This window comes from Centrocercus urophasianus, unplaced genomic scaffold (assembly GCF_019232065.1).
Source record: "Centrocercus urophasianus isolate 14NV4802_14NV808 unplaced genomic scaffold, USGS_Curo_1.0 seq_13, whole genome shotgun sequence".
Lineage (NCBI taxonomy): Eukaryota > Metazoa > Chordata > Aves > Galliformes > Phasianidae > Centrocercus > Centrocercus urophasianus.
Window position 1 is genome coordinate 4,502,470 of NW_024884475.1, and position 20,101 is coordinate 4,522,570.

The 20,101-nt window shown below is 45.2% G+C and overlaps 2 protein-coding genes across 2 annotated transcripts in view; one reads left to right on the forward strand and one right to left on the reverse strand.

Annotated features, from left to right (window-relative positions):
- EIF2AK3 (eukaryotic translation initiation factor 2 alpha kinase 3) overlaps positions 1–2,312 on the forward strand; it is a 41,179-nt gene extending 38,867 nt beyond the window's left edge. The window contains exon 17 of the mRNA XM_042812382.1: positions 1,074–2,312. Coding sequence (XP_042668316.1) covers positions 1,074–1,250 — 177 coding nt within the window. The 3' untranslated portion in view covers positions 1,251–2,312. The remainder of the gene's footprint in view (positions 1–1,073) is intronic.
- An 805-nt stretch (positions 2,313–3,117) lies between these two features.
- LOC122156710 (octopamine receptor-like) lies at positions 3,118–7,187 on the reverse strand. The gene is made up of 4 exons (XM_042811739.1): positions 7,163–7,187; positions 6,775–7,060; positions 4,399–4,575; positions 3,118–3,796 (listed from the first exon to the last, which is right to left on the reverse strand). Exons 1-4 carry the CDS (start codon positions 7,185–7,187, stop codon positions 3,118–3,120), a joined length of 1,167 nt encoding a protein of 388 aa, XP_042667673.1.
- Between the last annotated feature and the right edge of the window lie 12,914 nt (positions 7,188–20,101).

Here is a 20,101-nt window from a genome sequence, read left to right on the forward strand (position 1 = left end):
TATGTTTCCTGCTAATAACTGTAGCTTTTTTCTTTGCTTTCCAATTGCTTTGCAAGTAAAAAAGAAAACAAACAAACAAAAACAAAGTACCAACCCCATCAACTTTGCTATTAAGACACATTTCTCTATCCGTGATGTACTTTACTGTGTTTCAGAGTTATAATATTGTGGACATTGATACTTCTGTCACAGGGTTTATCTCCAGTAACTATACAGTGTTACTCAGCTTCCCTTTGGCACTTGATGTCATTTATGTTGCATACTTCTTGCCATGAGTTCTTGCAGCAAATCCATATTCACAAAGAGAACATGCAGAGTTGTAGACAGGTAGAAGTGGAGACAGCGTGGTAGCATGGTATAGAATTGTGGCTGCATGGGATCTAGCTCCAGGAATTGCATCTCTCAAGTAGAAAACCATATACTGAATTGGTCATCCTTTAGAGCTATACACTTTCAGATAAGGAGGAGGTGATGTGCAGAAGCCCTGCAGTAAAAAGCTGAGATGCTTTTGGGTTTTCATGGTAGCTTCAGACCAGTAGCTAAATGAGAGCTTCCCTGCTGGTTTTACAGCTGCCAAGTGACAGGGCCAATGGGATGTGCTGTGCTCAGTTGGAACAGGACGTTGTTTTTCACTAATAAAGATGTTCTGCTAAGTAACTGAGATAAACCTTCAGACTTTTCTCATACTTAAAGGAAAGCCATCACCATCAAAAATTACTGCATTGCTTTAAACATGGTGATTAAATGTGAAGCTCAAAATTACTCATGAATGACACTTAAAATATTTTAAAATTCTTATGATTTCAAATCTTATAAATGTTTTATAACTCCATTGAATCTTGGGCCAGTTTTGGTTTGCCAAATTGATTGTTGTCCTCGACAGTAAAAACAATTTAAGGAATAAATTACAGTGCTGTATTTTCCAACATTTAAATCGCTCCTGACTTCTGTGCCAAAGTAGTAATGCCCAGATTACTAAGGAGGCAGTTGTTTATATTGACACGAAATCAGAGCATTAAATAAGAATGAAGGTATGAATTGGTTTGAGCAGCACGTCTCGTGCTTTCTTTCAGTACATCATGGTGAAGGACATGCTCTCTCCGAGTCCCACTGAAAGACCAGAGGCAGCTGCAATCATAGAAAATCCTGTATTTGAGGACCTGGAACTCCCAGCCAAACCAGTGCTGAGGCAGAGGTCACGGACAATGAGCCTATCAGGAAACAAGCATTCAAGACAACCAAGCAAATAATTATCCTCAGGATCACTTCTTCCACTCAGCAGGTTTTCAAGGGATTGTTCATCAGAAGGATCCTATGATGCAGAATGTCTATCTTGGAAATGTTTACTTATGCTTTCTTTTGCCATAGCCAATGTTTAAGATGTTGGATGGATTTTTGTTCACTTTGACAGCCAACAAAAGCCACACTTTCCACATTCCATTTTTTTATCTGAACTCTCCTTGGCAGGTGGGTTCAGCGACTGTGCTTACCAATGTTGTGCTTCTTTATCTCTTTCTGGGGGGTTGGGATTTCTGGAAGATTTTTTTTATACCCTTTTTTTTTTCCCTGAAGCTTGTATATGTCTGCTTGCTGGGTAAGTGAGAGACCTGTAACGTGTACATAGAATTAAAATACTGTATTTTTATAGAGCAAATTACAGTCTCTAAGCCTAGTGAGTGTAGATCTGAATCACTTGCTCTTCGGTGAAATGAAGATGATTTGGGAAAAGAAAAACAGAAGAAAAACCACAAAATGATGACTCCATTTTTTGTCTCTGGTAGGTAAACTGGGAATCTGCACTATTTTTAAAGCAAAAAATTACCACAGCTGTACATACTGTCACTCTTCATAGCCAATCTTTACAGGAAAGTTTTTCATATTTCTACACTGTAGTAGATCTTAGGGAATGCATTTTATACAGATAAACCTGTAGAGAAGAGAAAGGAGCTTTTTGCTATTAAAAGAGGGCTTATAGACAACGGTTGGAAGAGCCATAATAAAAATTATGTACAAAAATGTTGTGATTCTGACAGTTTAAACCTAATGAAGTCATACGTGTCGTATGTAATCTTGTAGATTTGTACTTTAAAAAGAAAAATCAACTGGTAGGCATTTGTGTAATCTGCTAATTTAACTGCCTAATGCCGTGCTTTTATTTCTCATTGTAAATATGTTAATTTTTATTTATAAAATACAGAATCAATCCATTTGGGTTGGTGGTGTACAGAATGCACTCGCTATAATCGCTGAGCGCATTAATTATTGTGACTTATTTAAAGTCTAAATGATTTAATAAACTTTTTTATTTAAAACAGTAGTAGTGGCTTCTGTTCAAAACCTGCAGCTGTGTGCTGCAGGTGGCAGTCTCATGCAGCTGGAACTGGCAGCTAGTCTGTATCTGTAACTGGTTTACTTGCTTGTCCTGTACTTGCCCAGTGCTGTAAGGAAACGAGATACAGACAGAGCAGGAAGCAAGGCATGAGGTATCTCAGCATTTTTACAAGTGTGTGCTCCATCAGTGCTGTATAGCTCAGCTCGTGGCAGAGCTGCACAGACTGCACAGTGCATTACAGGCAAGTAACTTTGCTGGTGTTGGGCACCTGTAAGCTGCAGCTCAGAGTGCAGAGAGTGTGCAGCTGAGCCCCGTGCTGCCTTTATTGAACACCAACTTTGCTCTTTGGCCACATCCTTCCCATCACCTCCCCTTTGCAGAATGACACAGGTGCACTACTAAAACTGGTTAAATTTATAATGTAAAGTGCAAGAGCTATAATTGCTGGATCAGAGAGATTGTTTCAACGTAAGCTGTAGGAAGTGACCACGATGTATAGAGGAAGTCAAGTTGATGTTATACCGAAATATTTCTCTAGCATGAAGATTGAATTTGTCTTAGGAAGTAATCATTTTAAAAAATAATTACCCAGGAAGGAATTTGCTCCATTTGCTGTAGCAAACTGGTTCTTGTTCATAGAACTGTGGTATAATTGCATTTTATCCATATGCCCCCAGCTGTCACATTCCAGTCCCTTCTTCCCCTGTTTTCAAGACACTTATTCTTACATTAGGACACGCTCTTGAATGTTCTGTACCACCTCCTCCAGTAACTGGTTCTGGACTCTATTGCTTGGGCTTGCCCTGCTGGGCATCACTGGGCACTGGCACTGTAATGCTGTAGTCCAAGTCTGGAGCAGTCTTGGTGAAGGTGGCTATGGAAACCATGTCTTCTCCAATATCCACCTGAGACCTGTGCCTGCAGATGAGCAGCTTCCTCAGTGCCCGCTGGAAGTCCCTGTTGAGGAAAGCATAGAGCACGGGGTTGATAGTGGAATTGCAGTACCCCAACCAAGTGATGATCTTGAAGGTTTCAACCAGGACTGTGCTTGCAGAGTTGCTGCCCCTGGCAGCAAGCCACACGTTCAGGACAAAGTATGGCAGCCAACACAGCACAAAGACAGAAATGATGATGCTGATGGTCCGTGTGGCCTTGTTCTCCAGCTGCAGGTGGTTCTGCCGCTTGCTGTTAGGGTGGTAGTGGATGTCCAGGGTCTGAGACACGATACGAGTGGCCTTGAGCCGGGAAGCTCGATAGATGAAGAAGTACATACTGCACATGACCATGAAGGGGACGAAAAACGCAAGAGCAGATGCTACGATGGCAAAAATCCAGTTGGTGACGAAGATGCATTCCGTGCCTGCATCAAAATCCACCCCGGGGATCTCATTCCAGCCCTTCATGACGGGAAGGAAGGAAATAAGGGAGGAGTATACCCAGACTGTGCAGGTCATCACAACGCATCTGCCGAAGGAAAGAGATGGAGAGAGGAGAGAGGGTCTGAGTTACTTTGAGCTGAGAACATCCAGTACAATTCAATCCCCATGGTAACATTTGTGGGATATCACTATCACTGTTCAGTAGTCCCAGAGGGCTTTGAGAAGCCACCGAGCACAGAAAAAGCTGGAGTACAATAAGTCTATATGTGAACAGCTCTAATAACTGAGTACTAGGATCTGTGGCTTGCAGAATTGGGGTCAGTGTAAGAGGTGCTCTGAGCCAGGTGGGAGAAAAAAACAAAACAAAACAAGAAGAAAGGCTTTACAAAGGATTTTTATTAACATTTAAAGTAACAGCAGGCAGATTTTTCTGATTGGTTTCAGTATTAGCTTCCAGCCATTATCCTCAGACAACCTTCTCCACCCTGCAGTCCTCACTTCAGTGTTTCACATGAAACCTTGACAGGAGGAGCATTCTGCAAAACTTCAAATGGAGCGAAGTTTCTTTTCTCACACAGTTCTGATTTGGGGCAGAAAATGCCAACAGCTTATTTGGGCCCTGCTTGCTACAGGCTGTGGCCAAGTGAAAATTTGGAGGGAGCTGGAATGAGGAGCAACTGCACTCACCTGCCACGGGACATCCTTCTGGAATAGTGAGATGGGGTCACCACAGAGCAGTATCTGTCCAAGCTGATAAAGCACAGAGTGACAATGGAAGCGGTGCAGAACATGACATCAAAGGAGATCCAGACCTTGCAGAACAGCTTCCCGAATAACCACATCCCCGTCACCTCGTAAATGATGCTGCAAGAGAAATGGGTAGAAAACAAAGCTGGAAAGGCTGATTTAACGTATTTCAGGATTGCACTGAAATAATGTTTTTCACATGGAGGTGCTCAAGAGCAGTGCACAGCAAAGTTAAGGTCAGTTACACACCAGAGATTAGCCCTCCAAGAGCAATCCAAGGCATCAACCCATGCATAGAACGAGGCTGAAGAAGATCAAGCCCATCCTCCCCGCTTGTGTTGTAAGAAGTGCTCTGTTCCCAGAGATCCTCGCATTTACGTCTGCACAGCTTTGTTCATCACCGCTTTTTCCAGTGCCTTTTGAAGCACTGACCTTTATCAATCCTCCTCCGTTCCTAAGGTGTGGAAGGTGCCCACTTTTCAATTCTTGGGTTAAAAGAGTAGAGGCGAGGAGGAAGCCTATGCAGCTTGTACCTTATATAGCCCAGAAACGCCTCAACCAAGGGAACACACCAGCAAAAAGCAGGCATTATGCCAAAATCATTCACAGCAAAGTCAGAGGGGCCTATAAGAAGTGAGCAGCGATGGAAGGAACATATGGCAGCTGTAGGAAAGCTGATGCGTGTTCCTATAGCATTCAGCTAGGTGCAGTTTGCTTCCCTTCTCTGTAGCTCCTGGAGTGCTGCTGAAACAACCATTGTGTGGATTTGATGTGGAGAGCTGAGTAACAATCTGTTCCTGCAGAGCTTTAATTATCCTCTAACTTCACAGCTTTACGGTCAAATACAGTGGAAGCAGAGCAACAGCACTGCAGTGCCCTTAGGTGGGCTCTTAGGTTGGCAGAAACAGCCAACATGATGTCAGGAGCCAGGAATCAACGCCTGCTCTGCATTTAATTAGCAGCAGTTCATTAAAACTACTGGGAAAGGTTGTTTCAAAGCACGATAACTGCTCTGAGTGCATTAGCAGAGCACAGTGCTGTTGAAGGGCTCCAGCTCTTTTCCTTCCCTTTGACATGTGCTGCCATGCCCGCTGAGGAGCAAGCTGCAATTTGGAAAAGCTATGTGGATGTGCAGCTGAGAACCATCAGCAAAATGAATCTCCTGGTGAGGTCTCTGCCTCATTCCCAGTGACTTCAATGGGGTATGAGCAGGTTAGGTCATCCTACAGCTAAGCTGTTACCAAGTCCCTGGGGTAAGAGACTGCAGATGCTTTATCCAGCTCCAAGAGCACTGAATGCAGTGCAGCCACCTGCCGTACAGACTTATGGCCACTCTGCAGCATGAGACGGCAGAGCCCACAAGTTGCCTTGGTTTCATAGAACCATAGGATCTTCCAGGTTGGGAAAGATCTTTGAGATTACCAAGTCCCAGCACCAAACCATATCCCTCAAGCCACATCCACACATCTTTAATACCTCCAGGGATGGGACTCCACCACTTCCTTCATTAAATATAGGGTGAGCATAAATTACCCTACTTCTACTCAAGCAAAATCCTTACTTTTGTACAGAGTGAGGAGGAGATGGCCTTTGTTTTGATAACAGTGACACTTATCAATTTGCAATGGTAATATGTGTAAAACAGTTTCCCGGACTCAGTGAATCACATTTGATTTCCCACTGAACACTGCAGCGTTTCTTGTCTGTTGATGTAAGCAAATGATCTGTCTTGAAAGGTCACCAACCTTCCCAACAAACCCCACTCAGCATTGGCTGAGCCAGAAGGAACAATGAAAATTCAGTGTTTTGCCATGAATATGAAGAACAACACTACTGCGATAGCCTAGCAAGTCCACTGATCTGAAATCGTTAAGTTTTCTTACACAAGTAAAGATGTAAGGGTTATTTTTACTTCTCCCTCCCACTACCAGAAGATAAAACAGAAGGTTAAAGCGGTATAAAACCAACTGCACATAATTTCACTGTGCTGATTTGAACAGACTGGGAGAGATGAGGGGAAAATATCCTCCGTGATTTGCTCTACCTTTGAAACGTTAGTGGCCCCCACGCAGTCATTGCAGTTAATGATGACACACCAGGGGCTGTCCCCACCTCTCATCCTCCAAATGCTGCCAAAACATTCAGCAACATTCAGACTGGCTCCATCACCCTGGAGCCCTTCCATAGCCAGCAAGAGAAAAACTCTCCATTCATGACAAAAGAAACCTCACCAACAGGTTTGGGTCAGGAAACTGAGGCACAGAAACATCTGTAATCACTGACCCAGCATTCAGATCTTGGGTGAGCTCTTCTTACCTGAACGGCATGACAAGGCAAGCCACAAGGAAGTCTGCCATGGCCAAAGACATGATAAACATGTAGGTGACAGTCCGCAACCTCTTTTCCACCACCGGGCAAATAAAGACTACTGTATTTCCCAGGAGTGTGACCAAGTCAATGAGGGTCAGTACGAGCCCAATGGCCACCTCCTGGAGGCCGATCCCTGCCCATCTGCCAGCTCCTTTCACAAAGGATGATGTAGAAGAGAAATTAGAGAGCCACGACTCATTTTTGTCCATCAGCATCTTCCCACCGTTAAGAGCTGAAAGAGAGAAAAAGGGGGAAATATTAACACTTCAGAGCACGGTGAAAGGAAGTACAGAAAACATTTATGTTCTGCTGGCTTCAAGGAAAATCCACACACCCTGCTGTGCCTCTGCCATCACCATCCCATGGTCATCAGCTCAGAAGTGTCTGGTACAACGTGCTGTGCTGGCTGAAGTTCTCCTTGGCAATTAAAACCTCTCCTGTGAAGGACAAATGAAGAGTGCTGAGAAGAGAGGGAACTCAAGCAAACAACTGTAAGCCAAATTAAAGCAGCTCTGCTAAGTCCCACTTAGCAAGAAGCCGTAGCCTCAAAATACATCCTTGGGATCACCTCATGCTATCTACAGACCAGGTGAGACTCCTAACCCAGGCTGGGTGCTTTCATAATCCATAGTTTAGACATAGCCTGGATTGTCCTGTTTGTTTTTGAGGCTCTGAAGGTATGATTTTTCTCCCACAGGTAGAGAACAGTAGGCAGCTCCATGCCATGCTCTGAATCGCAACCAGAGCTGCCAGTAATCCTTATGGCAAGCAACTAATTTAGGGCCTTGGGTGCAGCAGACTTGTGTCCCCTTCTGAGCACAGCAGGGATGCTCCCAGCTCCTCAGTGGGTCAGGATAAATGTCCCCATGACCCAATATGCCAGTGATGGGCCCTTTAATGTCTGTCACACTCCCCAGCACCCTCATAACCGCTTGGTCAGCATGAAGAGCCCTCAACAACTTGCTCATTCCTCATACAGAAGCAATTTCAGGCTCCTGGACACCCCTGCAGCTCCTCTAACACTGTGATAAACAGAACCTGCAAACAATTTCCAAGAAGTAAAAGTACTGTGGATTTATATAATGACATAATGATGTTCCCCGTTCTGTCTCTGATCCCTCCTCGCTGCAATTCCTAATGCTGTTTGCTGCTTTTGATTGGCACTTAGCACTAAGATGACCTGTTCATGATCTAAAGATCTCCTTCCTGAACGGCAGTGCTCAGCTCAGAGCCCACTGCTGCACACACAAAGGTAGGAAGCAATCAGGTTCCTTCCCTTGCATCATCACTGATGTCTGCCACTTCACAGCTAAATTTCTCCTACCATTTAATGCTATGTGACTGAGCCTCATAAAAGCTTCTCTGCAATTTTTTGGGTCAGGCCTCACAGCATTAAGATGGGCTCCCAAGACACAGAAAACTCAGATTTCACTCAATTTCAAGTTTTTCTCCTGTTTTTCCTTTGCACCTGAATAATTATAGATGGGAGCGCTGCATTTGCTGCCCGAGGTGTTTAGATGTGACACTGAAACATGGGCTTAGCAGTCACATCTGCCCATCACATGTGCCCACGTGATTCTTTGGTAAGCATTTGTACAAAGCAGATCATTACTTAAACACAGCTGCTCTGGTGATGATCCGTGAGCACGTGCTGCATTCAAACTTCAAGGAGAAGAAGTCTGTCTTTGCAGTCTCTCTATGATGCTCGAGTACCACCTTAGTTACTGGTACAGGCTGGCTTAGAAGGTCTTTCCTAGTGAGAATTCTAACAGCAAGCTGCTTATAATGCAGGATACATCTAGAAGGACACAACAGTGCTCAAACAGAGGTGACAAACATATCTGCATTCACAAAGCATCGAAGAAACACATGTATTATTGTTTGGTTATGACACAAAGACACACTGAGCAGCTGGAAACCAGGCGCTCCTCATCTGGCCTTCTGTGCCATTTCTCCAGCAAGAAATACTCAGCAAAAAAAGGTTGTTGGATGCTTGAAACTTCAGAGCTGGGTCAGGGTGCAGACAACAGGGTCCTGCTGCTCCTGGCTGCATTTCAAGCATCCCCACATAGAGTCCTGGAAGTGCGTCTGCACACTGTGTTACACAGATTAGCCAGCAACTTCTTGCTTGCTAAGAAATGCTTCTCCTGAGTCACCTGGAGCCTTGTTAACACAGAAAAGCAGTAATCTTAAAACTTCTGGGACAAAACAGGATGGGCCATCCTTCCAAGAGATGTACTTTGCTGCCAAACCCTGCTAACCAAGGAAAAGCACAGGACAACATGCAGCTATGCCTCCCCACTGTGCTCCCATCTGTAAAGCAGTGAACCACAGAATATCCTGAGTTGGAAGGGACCCACAAAGCTTTTCAGGTATGTAAAGCATGCCTAAAAGACGGCTGCACCAGCAAGCACTGCCTAGCACTACTCTCTCCTTTTCCATCTGCAGAGTAGCATTTTTAGTACAAAAGATGATTTCTTCCCACCCCCAAATCAGCGACGAATAACTCTAGGGCAGGTCTAGAAACACACCAGCAGCAAGCACGATCCTTACCTTCAAACCTGACCACGGCCACAGCTGGGTGAAGCATCAGAGCAGCATCATAGAGCAGCAGTGGGATGCAGCATGCAGGACACCACAGTCCATTCCCACTCAGTGCTTGGAGCTGGGCTGCATGCGAGCATCGTCTGCTCCACCACCGTGCATCAAACCCTGCAGAAGTGAGTCTGCTGCTCCTCTCTGAAGAGCTGGCAGGAAACAGTAAAACTCAGGGCAAACTTAAACCTGCAGTGTGAGGGCCAGAGAGCCCACAGGTGTCAGGGGTGCAAAACCCCAAAAGCCAAGGTGTGAACCTCAACCTGCAGGGATGCGAGCTCACAACCCCAGGGCTGCAAAACAGCAACCGCTGGGGCTACAGATCTTCAAGATGTGGGGTACAGACCCCCCCAACCCCGGGGATACCAGCACCCAAGATGCAAACCTGCAGCCCCCGGGATGCAAAACCCCGTGTGGGGGTGCAAAACCCCAATCGTGGGGGCTGCAGATCCCCAACCCTGCGGCTGCCTGCACCCGAGATGCAAACCCGCAGCCCCCGGGATGCAAAACCCCATATCCTGGGGGGTGTGGAATCCCCACGGGCGAGCTGCGCATCCCTGCGGGTACAAAGCCCCCACCCCCGAGCACGCAAAGCCCCAACCCGCGTAGAAAACCCCCAGCGGCGAGAGCTCGGGGAGGCACAGCCAGCACTCCCGGCTCAGTGCCGGGGGTCTCCCGTTGCCCCCAGCCGGGCTGCACTTACCGGCAGCAGGCGGTGCCCCGGCCCCAATCCCTCGGGAGACCTCGGCCGCCCCGCCCCGCCCCGCCCCGCCTCCCAGAGCCTCCACCCCTCAGGTCCCTCGTCTGCAAAACGAATGGTTTGTTTTGGGGTTTTTTTTTTTTTTTTTTTGCTTTTTTTTGTTTTAGTTTTTTGTTTTGGATGAGGGAGTCTGGAGTGTTTTACGTCGGGTTTGTTGCTTCAGAAATAGCAGATCACCCTCTGAAGGTAATGAAGTCTGCTTTAAGTGGTGCTTTTCAACTCCAGCGATGAAATTAAACAGGAAAAGGAAAGGGAAAAAAATAAAAAGTAATATCACAATTATCTATCTATCTATCTATCTATCTATCTGCCTATCTATCTGCCTATCTACCTACCTCCCTCCCTCCTCTTTAGGGAGCTGTTGGGGAGGAACAGAATGAACAGATGTCCAGAAGAGGGCCATGAAAATGATCAGAGGGCTGGAAAAGACAGATGAAGACAGGCTGAGGGATCTGGGCTTGTTCAGCCTGGAGAAAAGAAGGCTGTGGGGTGACCTCATTGCAGCCTTTCAGTACCTAAAGGGAGCCTATAAATAGGAGGGGAGCCGACTGAAAGGGTAGACAACAGCAGGACAAGGGGAAATGGTTTGAAGTTGAGAGAGGGAAGATTTAGGTTGGATGTCAGTGGGAAGTTCTTCACTATGAGAGTGATGAGGTGCTGGAACAGCTGCCCAGAGAGGTTGTGGATGCCCCGTCCCTGGAGGTGTTCAAGGCCAGGTTGGATGGGGCCCTGGGCAGCCTGGTCCAGTATTAAATGGGGAGGTTGGTGGCCCTGCCTGTGGCAGGGGGTTGGAGATTCATGATCCTTGAGGTCCCTTCCGACCAGAGCCAGCCCGTGATTCTCTGATTCTATGATTATAGGTTCTATCTACATTGTAAATAACATGGGACTGGATAAATAGGCCCTGAGGAATGTCAGATGTGTTTTATTTTCTCTTTGTCTTTTCAGGAGGAAACTCATGTGAAGGCCCCTTGTTCAGCATTGTTTATGCAGGGCAACTGCATGAAGACTAGAAGGAAGAAGTGAGCATTTGCCTTCCTCTCTATCTTGATTCAGCCAGGTGTGAAGCTCTGCAGTCATCTCAGTGCTCAGCACTGCTGCTCTGCTCCCTTCTCCAAAGGCTGTGGAGGGGATACATGCTCCTCATTTTGCCTGTCCCAGTTGTCTAAGTTACATACTTGAAGTAAAGAGCATGGAATGACATTTAGCCCTCTATCATTCTGCTGAAAAATCAGGATCCTCCCAAAATATAACCTGTGAAATCCATGGGAATTGCTGGAGCCTAGAACAGAGTTCATCAGGCATTTATTGTTGCAGCAATCATTATTTAAAGGCAGAGAGAAGATTTATACAGATGTGGAATTACAGACAGAATAGAAGAAAATAGCAGCAAGTGTTTGTAAGTACTGGGGTGTTTTTATGAATGCCCAACGTTTTTCATCCTATGGGGCAATTTTCATAGAATCATAGAATCACAGAACAGCCCGGGCTGAAAAGGACCACAATGATCACTCAGTTCCAACCCCCTGCTATGTGCAGGGTCACCAACCAGCAGACCAGGCTGCCCAGAGCCACATCCAGCCTGGCCTTGGATGCCTCCAGGGATGGGGCATCCACAGCCTCCTTGGGCAACCTGTTCCAGTGTGTCACCAGCCTCTGTGTGAAAACATTCTCCTAATATCTGACCTAAACCTCCCCTGTCTCAGTTTAAAACCATTCCCCCTTGTCCTATCACTATCTACCCTCATAAACAGCCGTTCCCCTTCGTGTTTATACACTCTCTTCAAATTTGGGGTCACCGAATGGATTCCACTTGGAGAGCAGAAAGGACATTTCCTTCAAAACTTTCAAGACCAAACTTGAAAACAGAATAAAAGCCTCCCATTGCAGTGCTGACACACCCCAGTCTTTACTGGTGTTGGGAATGCAAACAAAGAGCACCCAAACAGAGATCAGGACAAAGATGAGTGTGATTTTATGGGAATCTCTGTGGAACACAGACTGTGGGGCTATCATTTCTCTCTATGGCAGCGAGCAGCACCATCTGAATCTTCATCTGACACCTTGAGGGGACCTTGGGCAATTTATCCCCTGGAAAAAGAAGTAACGCTGTCAGATCACAGTCCTTGCACACTGACTGATAATCCAACAGAAATTTGGTAGTGCTTCTCAGCAAAATGTTTCTGCCTGTGAAAGGGCACGTCCTGGTTATCAGATGGTCAGGTTTGTAACGTGGGCACCCTGCTTTCCCTGCTTACACCACTGCACTTTCTCCCATGGATCACGGTGTTTTGCAAACAAAAGCCTGTTGTCCAGAAGGAGCCTTGGTATTTCCCCTGTGTGTTAATGAGCCATCAACCAAGACTCAGTGAGTAAGGACAACATTCCCCCCTAAGTGCCCAGACTGGGATACCAAGGCTGGGTTTGCACTGTGTAACTCAGTGGGCACTTTGGGCTCTCAAAGCCCTTTGAGAAATTCAAGCCCAAGAGGTACCACAACTCTCAAGCTGAGTCATCAGGACGTTTCTGTCAGCCTCCATCACTTGTCAAAAACTGCTCAATGAATCAGCATCGAGGTCTGAAACAAGAAGCTCTGGGTTCTGTGTGATAACGTTTAGTGTCTAATATGAGGGAGGGGTGTTGCAAATGCTTACCTTGGAAGGAAAGAGCAGCAGTGCCAGAGTGATGCATGGTGTTCTGAGTGGGAGGAGAGCACAAAAAAAACAGTGGAAAAAGGCAATTTATCCCACAGAGTGCCACAGCCCAGTGCCTATTTAAATAGCTGCAGAATTTTTGCTTACATCCAACAGTTGTGTTTCGTGGCTCTGCTGTATTTCTGGCAACAGCAATGAAACTGTATTATAAATCTCTGAGGAAAAAAAAAATCATGTCTGACACTTACCATGAGAACCACTTCTCAGGCTGAAGTAAGTTGCCAAAGAAGATTTTCTTTTCCCTTTCTATTATTGTCCTGACAAGCTGGACAAGGGCTGCTTTCTCTTGTGCTGAAAAGATCTAATTATATTCATACATAAAAAAGCAGAAGGCAGCAATCATTTGTCTTGTGTGATTCATCACTGTCTTTCCAAATGTCATCGATGCTGGCAAGCTAACTACAGCCACGAAACACATTAATGCCTCACAAGGCTGCTCGGCTTGATGGCAGGCTGACAAGGATTAGGCTGAGTAATTGGGAGGAGATGGGAGGAAGGTATCCAGTGGACACCTGGCATTGTGCTACAGATATTGCAGAAGGGAAACCACTGAAAGACAAACCAATGCCTTCAATGGCAACTCCCATAGCAATGGCTTCTGCAACCCATTAAACTTGAGGAAACAGAGCATTGTCCAAGTGGAAAAGGAAACATCCATATTGGCAACACCTAGGAGCAACAGTGACATGAATGCAACCATTCCCTTGTTTTGTTTTCTTCCATTCACCATTGCACATCCCAGAGACCAAACCCAGACCTGCTCTTACAAAGCCTCTGCTGCCATAACTTGGACAAACTTGTTGCTTGGACATGGGAAGCATGTTGGAAAGGACCACAAGTTCCTCATGTATCACAGACACAAGCTGAGCTCTTCTCTGAGGTTTTCCTACCTTCATCAGGCCATGCAGCTGTTCATCATAGGAAGCCACACTGGGCTGAACAGATGGAGCCAAAAGATCCAATGGGTCTCCTAAGGGCAAGCTATGCCTAAAAAAATCATAGATAGCTCTGAAAGCCCTGAAAGACTTCGTGCATCCCTCCATAGCAAGGTGGGCAGAGTATTTCCAAAGCAGAATTTTTCCTGAATGGCACAGATTTGCTGACAGCTCTTGGTCCACCAGTCTGCTCCAAAGAACATTGCTGTTCCTGTTCTACAGTCCTAACTGAAAATGCATCCTCTTGCTGCTTAATTGTGATCAGCAGAACCCAGCACCCAGCCTCATTCACACACACTATGATTCTGGTGTGGTTGGAGCTCCTTAACAGAGACTTCATCTCTTGGCACAAGCGGAGGTGCCTCACCTTCAGGGAGGATTCAGGGTAGGAAATCATGAGCTAAAAAGAACTCAGATAGACAGGAACGTTGCAGAAAGCAAAAGAATTGAACAAGATGCTTTTTTGGGGCCAGAACATTAAATCTCAGACCTTCCCATGCTACGATGATATACCACATTCTCCTTTGCAAACAGCTGAATTACATTTACAACAATCAATAAATGTAACTGTGGTTTGTTTTTGGCTGTAATTGAGTATCTCCTTTCAAATCTTATCGCTGCCCACCCACATCAAATGGGTTAGACATCAAGCACAAATGCAACAGAGACTACACTATAGTGAAGAATGAAGCAACAGCAAATGGATCATATTTTTTTCCAAGGCATTCCCAAATCCAGGATAGACCAGGGTCTTTTTACCAATGTGATTCATAGATGAAGAATTAGAAGCTGTCTGGTAGCATTCCACACTTCAGGATATGTTTGAGGATCTCAAAATCAGCATCACTTGTCTTTAGCTTAACTAATGCCACGCCATGTCTTGCAGCTCCACAGGTGAAAACTGAACGGAGCAATGCAGGATCTGTGTGGGATAATTGCCCACGGATGTGCTGGGAACACACACCTGATCTGAATACTCACAGAAGTGTTAGGTGAAATGAGGACGAATTTAAACTCACAGAATGAGAAACACGCTGCTTCACTTGGATGGGAAATCAAACTGGCTGTGGTGTTTTGCTTCACAAGTAAGCAAGCTTTGGGGAGATGGAAGGAGCATATGGTAGAAATCAAGCATTAGACTTCAAGGGTTTATTAGACAATGTGTGAACCTTACTAGGTCATAAAATCTGGATGACAGGAGAAGGGCAGGGATGCAAGGTCAGTACAGGAATGCAAGAGATGGAGCTGCTGGGGGAGCCAGCCAGCACCATGACTCATGCTGGTCAGATACTAAGGTGCATGCTGGCACCTCTGCTGTGCTGCCCAGCTGTGCCCAACGCATGGCTGCTGGGCTCAGAAAGAGCAGCAGAGAGGGAAAATCCATCTGTTATACCATGAAAGAGGCTTAAAATGGACCGGGCACCTCGTCTACTAAGATGAACTACTGTGTGATGGAATACATGACTTTTTAGGAACAGAACAAAAATCCATCATGTCAAAATCTTTCCAGGAGCAAATGTAAAGCAAATGGAGAAATGAATGAAAAACTGTAGCATGAATTGCTTTATCTAGTCAAGAGCTCATGAACAAAGCCCAAAAATATACTGCTGGTCAGGCTGAGTCCTAAGGATCCCAGAAGACCTCCTTTCACAGTAATGATCTTCTTGCTTTCCACTGCCTGACCTGGAATAGTAAGACATAAAATTACCTTCTTTTTACTATACTGTTTTTCATGACTGGCTCCAGCTCTGGCTCTGGCAACCTGATCTTAATGAAATTTGGAAACATTCAATTCTGCTGAACACCTTTCTCATCTCAGTGAGACAAAATGCACTTTGCTCCCACTTCCATCCCACGTGCTTTTGCTGTTTGAGCTTCTGTCACACGAGTATCTAGGAAGGAGTAACACTAAGAAGGGGAAGATGTACTATATATCTATTTATGAATGTATGTGTGCAGGTACTAAAAAAAGTCTCTGTACATAACAGCAGAGGGTGGCTACATTCTGCTTTCCAATCAAAAGACTGCTTTCAGGGGAAGTCAGGCTTCACCATTACTAAGCTATTATTTCTATAATAAATGGAACAATATTCTTCCTCCTCTGCTTTCTTCCATGAATTTTACTCCCATCCTTGGGAGAGCGGTGTGCTGGAATGAAGCCCATATGATTTAGAGTCTGTCAGAGCTGCTGTGGCACTGCCCTCAAATCCCATTGTCTGCACACAGCAGAAAGCTTCTCACCAGATAAAACGCAGAGAGCAAAAGCTGAACGTCTCACAAATGCATAATTCTCAGGCTGAAAAAGAAGGCATCCAGCTCTGAGAGTGGATCTCATCATGCAGATAGAAGCATCTTTGGAAAGACACTTCTCCATCATGACCAGAGCAGCTTCTGGAAGTGAAGAGAGTCCAGCTCTGAGTCTTTATGAACATTCTGTATTTTACTCAGTGATTATCTGTATAGATAATCTGCATAACCATACTAAAATACCAGTCCCTAGGGCTTTCCTCATTAAAAACTGAGTTCCCTAGGTACCCATTAGACAAGCTGCTTCTTGCCTTGTTTCTTCCTGGTCCTGTGAAATTTGCCTTTCTACAGCACAGTCCAGATCAAGAGGAACCCGAGCAGTCCTGTGAGGCAGCACCATAAGCCTGATTGCTTCTGGTTCAATGTTAGGAAGGATCTGTTCTCAGAAAGATTGGTAATGCATTGGCACAGGATGCCCAGGGAAGTGGTGGAGTCCTGGGAGGTGTTCAAGAGCCATGGAGATGTGGCACAGGGGGGCGTGGGAATGGTGGGATGGGTTGGGGTTGGACTTGGTGGTCTTTTCAACCTCGTTATTCTATGATTCCTCCTGTAGATATCTTCTGTGTTAGACTGTTACCCCAGTGTGAGCTGCTCCCATCTCTGCGTCCTTAACACGCTGCTTATGGTTGTTATAGGTATTAACCACAGACCTGGCTTATTTATGAATTCCCAGCAGCATCAGTCTAGAGATGTATAGCTAGGTGCTTACCCAAAGTTCTCAGTCCAATCTGTGCTTTGGCTGCTTGGATTTTAGGCCTAAATTCTGCTGATAACTTCTGCTAGACAAATATAATTTATACTGGGTGAATGGAGGTTGGATTCAAAGAATTTGAAACCAGACTCTTTATATTAGCAGATTTGCTGAATCAGTTTTAATTAATTTTGATAAGTAATGTTTGAATATAGAAATAGCTGCATGTGGCTCTGTGGATGTCCCTGTGTTCTGCTCTTTGCTAAGTGGTCTCCAAGGTTTGCATGCAACCCCAGCAGAGATGGCTGGCTGAGACCCTGCTGGAAACCAAGCCCACAGATACAGAAAGCTGCAGTTCCCAAAGCTGCCTCCTGGGGAATGGGTCCTCTCAAAGGATCTTCAGGTGTTAGCCTACCTGGCAATTTCCCTTGATTATTTCAGCCCAGAGATATCAAGATGGCATTTCTAATTGCTGGTCTTATGGGGTTTTTCCCCTTTCTTTCCTAAAGCTCCTGTTACAAGACCATTAACGGAGAGCACTGTGTGCTGTTCCCTTCTCAGTGAAAACACAAGATGTCCTCAAGGGCTGCACTAATTAGAATAGCTCAAGCTCTTTTCCAGTGAGATGACTACTTGCAAAATGCTACTCCATTAAATATATGTGTTATATATAATAGAAATACAGACGAGAAAATCTCCTGGAGAGCAGAAACCAGAACAGTTTCCAGCAAAAGAACAAAACCCTGCCCTAGTGTGGGGTGCCCACTGCCCAGTTCAGACCCACCCACCACCATCTTGGCTGTTTCATACATCTTGGTTTTGCTCTGTGTCATGGTAAAGCCTTTTTTTTCTGGATAGTGCTTGTTATAATGGCCTCAAGGGAGCTTTAGATGTTCATTTACTTTACCAGGGTCCAAAAATACTTAGCTCAAGTCAATTAAGTTTTTAATTAAACACGCATTAGGAGGGGAACCTTGCATATGAAATTATTTCATTTCTTTTTCCATAGGCAGAGCAATCAGTTGAGTTTGGCAACTTCTGCACTGCAAAAAGTTAAAGCCCAAGAACTTTAACATTCACTCGTGAGCTGCATGACTCACAAAATTGGTTCTCTCAGAGCAGAAACCCTGCAATTCCGTTTCTTTTCCCCAGGGTGTTAGTTCATGTATTGATCGTATTCCCCAGGTTCCTCCGATAGCAGGTTTGTCATTTTAAAAGCAGCCAGCACCTCATTTGTGGGCACTGCACGTCTGTAAGGGCAATACATGCAATTCTACAGCTCAGCTGTTAAAGCAAGAGTGTGTTGAATAATTGACCTGCACCAGCATCCTCCACCATTTGAATGATAACAGATATTTTTAAAAGATCGGTCTGGAAAAGTAGAAAGTGTCTGAAGTGATTCAAAACAGAAAGATGTGCTAAAAATATGTTTTATAAAGGCTCTTCTGGGCAGTATCTTAGAATGGTTTCAGTTGAATGAGACCTTGATGGAATGGTTTGAGTTGGAAGGGACCCTAAAGGCCATCTGGTCCAACTCCCTGCAATGAGCAGGGACACCTACAGCTCCATCAGGTGCTCAGAGCCCCGTTCAGCCTGACCTTGAGTGTCTCCAGGGATGGGGCATCCACCACCTCTCTGGTCAAACAGATGGTATTGAGAAGATATTCAGATACTTGGTATCCAGAGGAGACAGTTGATGAGATTGATGTTAAAAAAAAAAGCTTCAGTCTCCTTAATGCACAAAAATCCCATACCAACTAGCAGGATAGCAGGCTGCAGACAGCGTTTCTGTCAGCAGGAATGGACCCCAGCCTTTTGTGCCTGGTAACAGGGAAAGGGAAACATTTCTGAATCTTCATACAGTCATTTGCAGGGAGATTGCTAATGCCTGGAGCCGAATGAGCGGAACATTTTAACCCAGAAAATGCTCCTGAGATACCCAGGAGAGCCTGTGAGCTTCCAGAGGTGTAGACTACCAAATGCACTGATTTACTTTGAGCGGAGGATTAAAGAAGCCACAGTTATCCAGCTGTAATCATTTGTGGGTTGTTGGAAACACAGCCACAGTCGCTGTCCTCCTGTGGTTTGTCCTCATCACCATCCCTGATAAACGTGGGATAAAAAATCCAGAACTGGAGCCAATCTGTATTTTTTCACTCCCAACTTTGATGTGTGAAAAACAGCCTGTTTTAACCTCGGTGCTCTGACTTTAGTTTTTATTTTGTATGTCAGTCCCAAACCAAGGTGATACCATCAGTATGAATTACAGCTGGGCTCAGACCATCCCCAAAGAGGAACTGGGATCCTATTCCTTAGTTAGACAGACAACTCCCTGGAGATCCTTGCTACCCAAACCACAGGGATGCACAGACTTCCACTGCTGAGCCATGGCTCTCAGCAGGAACGCGTTAAGGGTTTAAACTTAAATAAAGTATTCTTGCTTATCCTGAAGATGTTCCTGGGATTCCTGAAATAAGCAAAAGCACCCCTCTTCCCACCCAGTGAGATCTCTGGCAATGCTTGACATCTGGATACTGTTTTTCCTACAAATACAGTATTGTGCCTATCACTGGGTTGAAGCACACACACACGTAGAAATATTCATCCATAAGCATGAATGCACACTCATGTTAGACAGAAAATGATCAAGACCAAACCCTAGCCATAAAGCTGAGCATCCTAAACTGGCTTTCATCCACACTAATCAGGGCTAGCCCTCTGTAGCAGCTTGTCTTGGGGAGTCAAGCTGCTGCTTTGGTGATTCAGCTGAGTGCCTGGCCCTTTGGTGTAGCAGCATAGATGTGCCCTCAGGATTCCCTTTTCTCCAAGATCTCTTTCAATATGGTAACACACACACAAAAAAGTCTTTTCTCACTATCACCCTCTAATCTGGCTATTAATTATTCATAGCACTGAGGTTTTTGAAGAAAACCTTTGTTGAGAAAGGAAGAAAGGAAAGGGTCCCTCCCATCTCCAAGGGAAGAAAAAAAAAAGAAGAAAACACAACAGTATTTAAATAGTAAAACCTCTATTATAGGATGTGAAGTAACTATGGAAAACGTGAATCTGGGAGCAGCTTTATCAGGAGGTGACTCAGGCAATGGTTGTCCCAGAAGAGCCATCTCTGCAATGTAGGATGGTGTCTGTTCTGCAGCACTGAAGTGGCTTAGTGGGTGACTGTCATTCCAGCCTCTGGTTTCTGCCTCTCCCCAGGAAGCTGGAGCTCACATTCAGGCACGTTTCCTCTTCTTTCTGGGGATGAAACTGGGGG

Coding starts and splice junctions, on each gene's coding strand:
- LOC122156710 (XM_042811739.1), bottom strand. CDS start 7,187: ATGGTGATGGCAGAGGCACAGCAGG. Junction 4,576..6,774: donor TGCCTTGTCATGCCGTTCAG/GTAAGAAGAGCT, acceptor TTTCTCTTGCAG/CATCATTTACGAGGTGACGG. Junction 3,797..4,398: donor AGAAGGATGTCCCGTGGCAG/GTGAGTGCAGTT, acceptor TTCCTTCGGCAG/ATGCGTTGTGATGACCTGCA.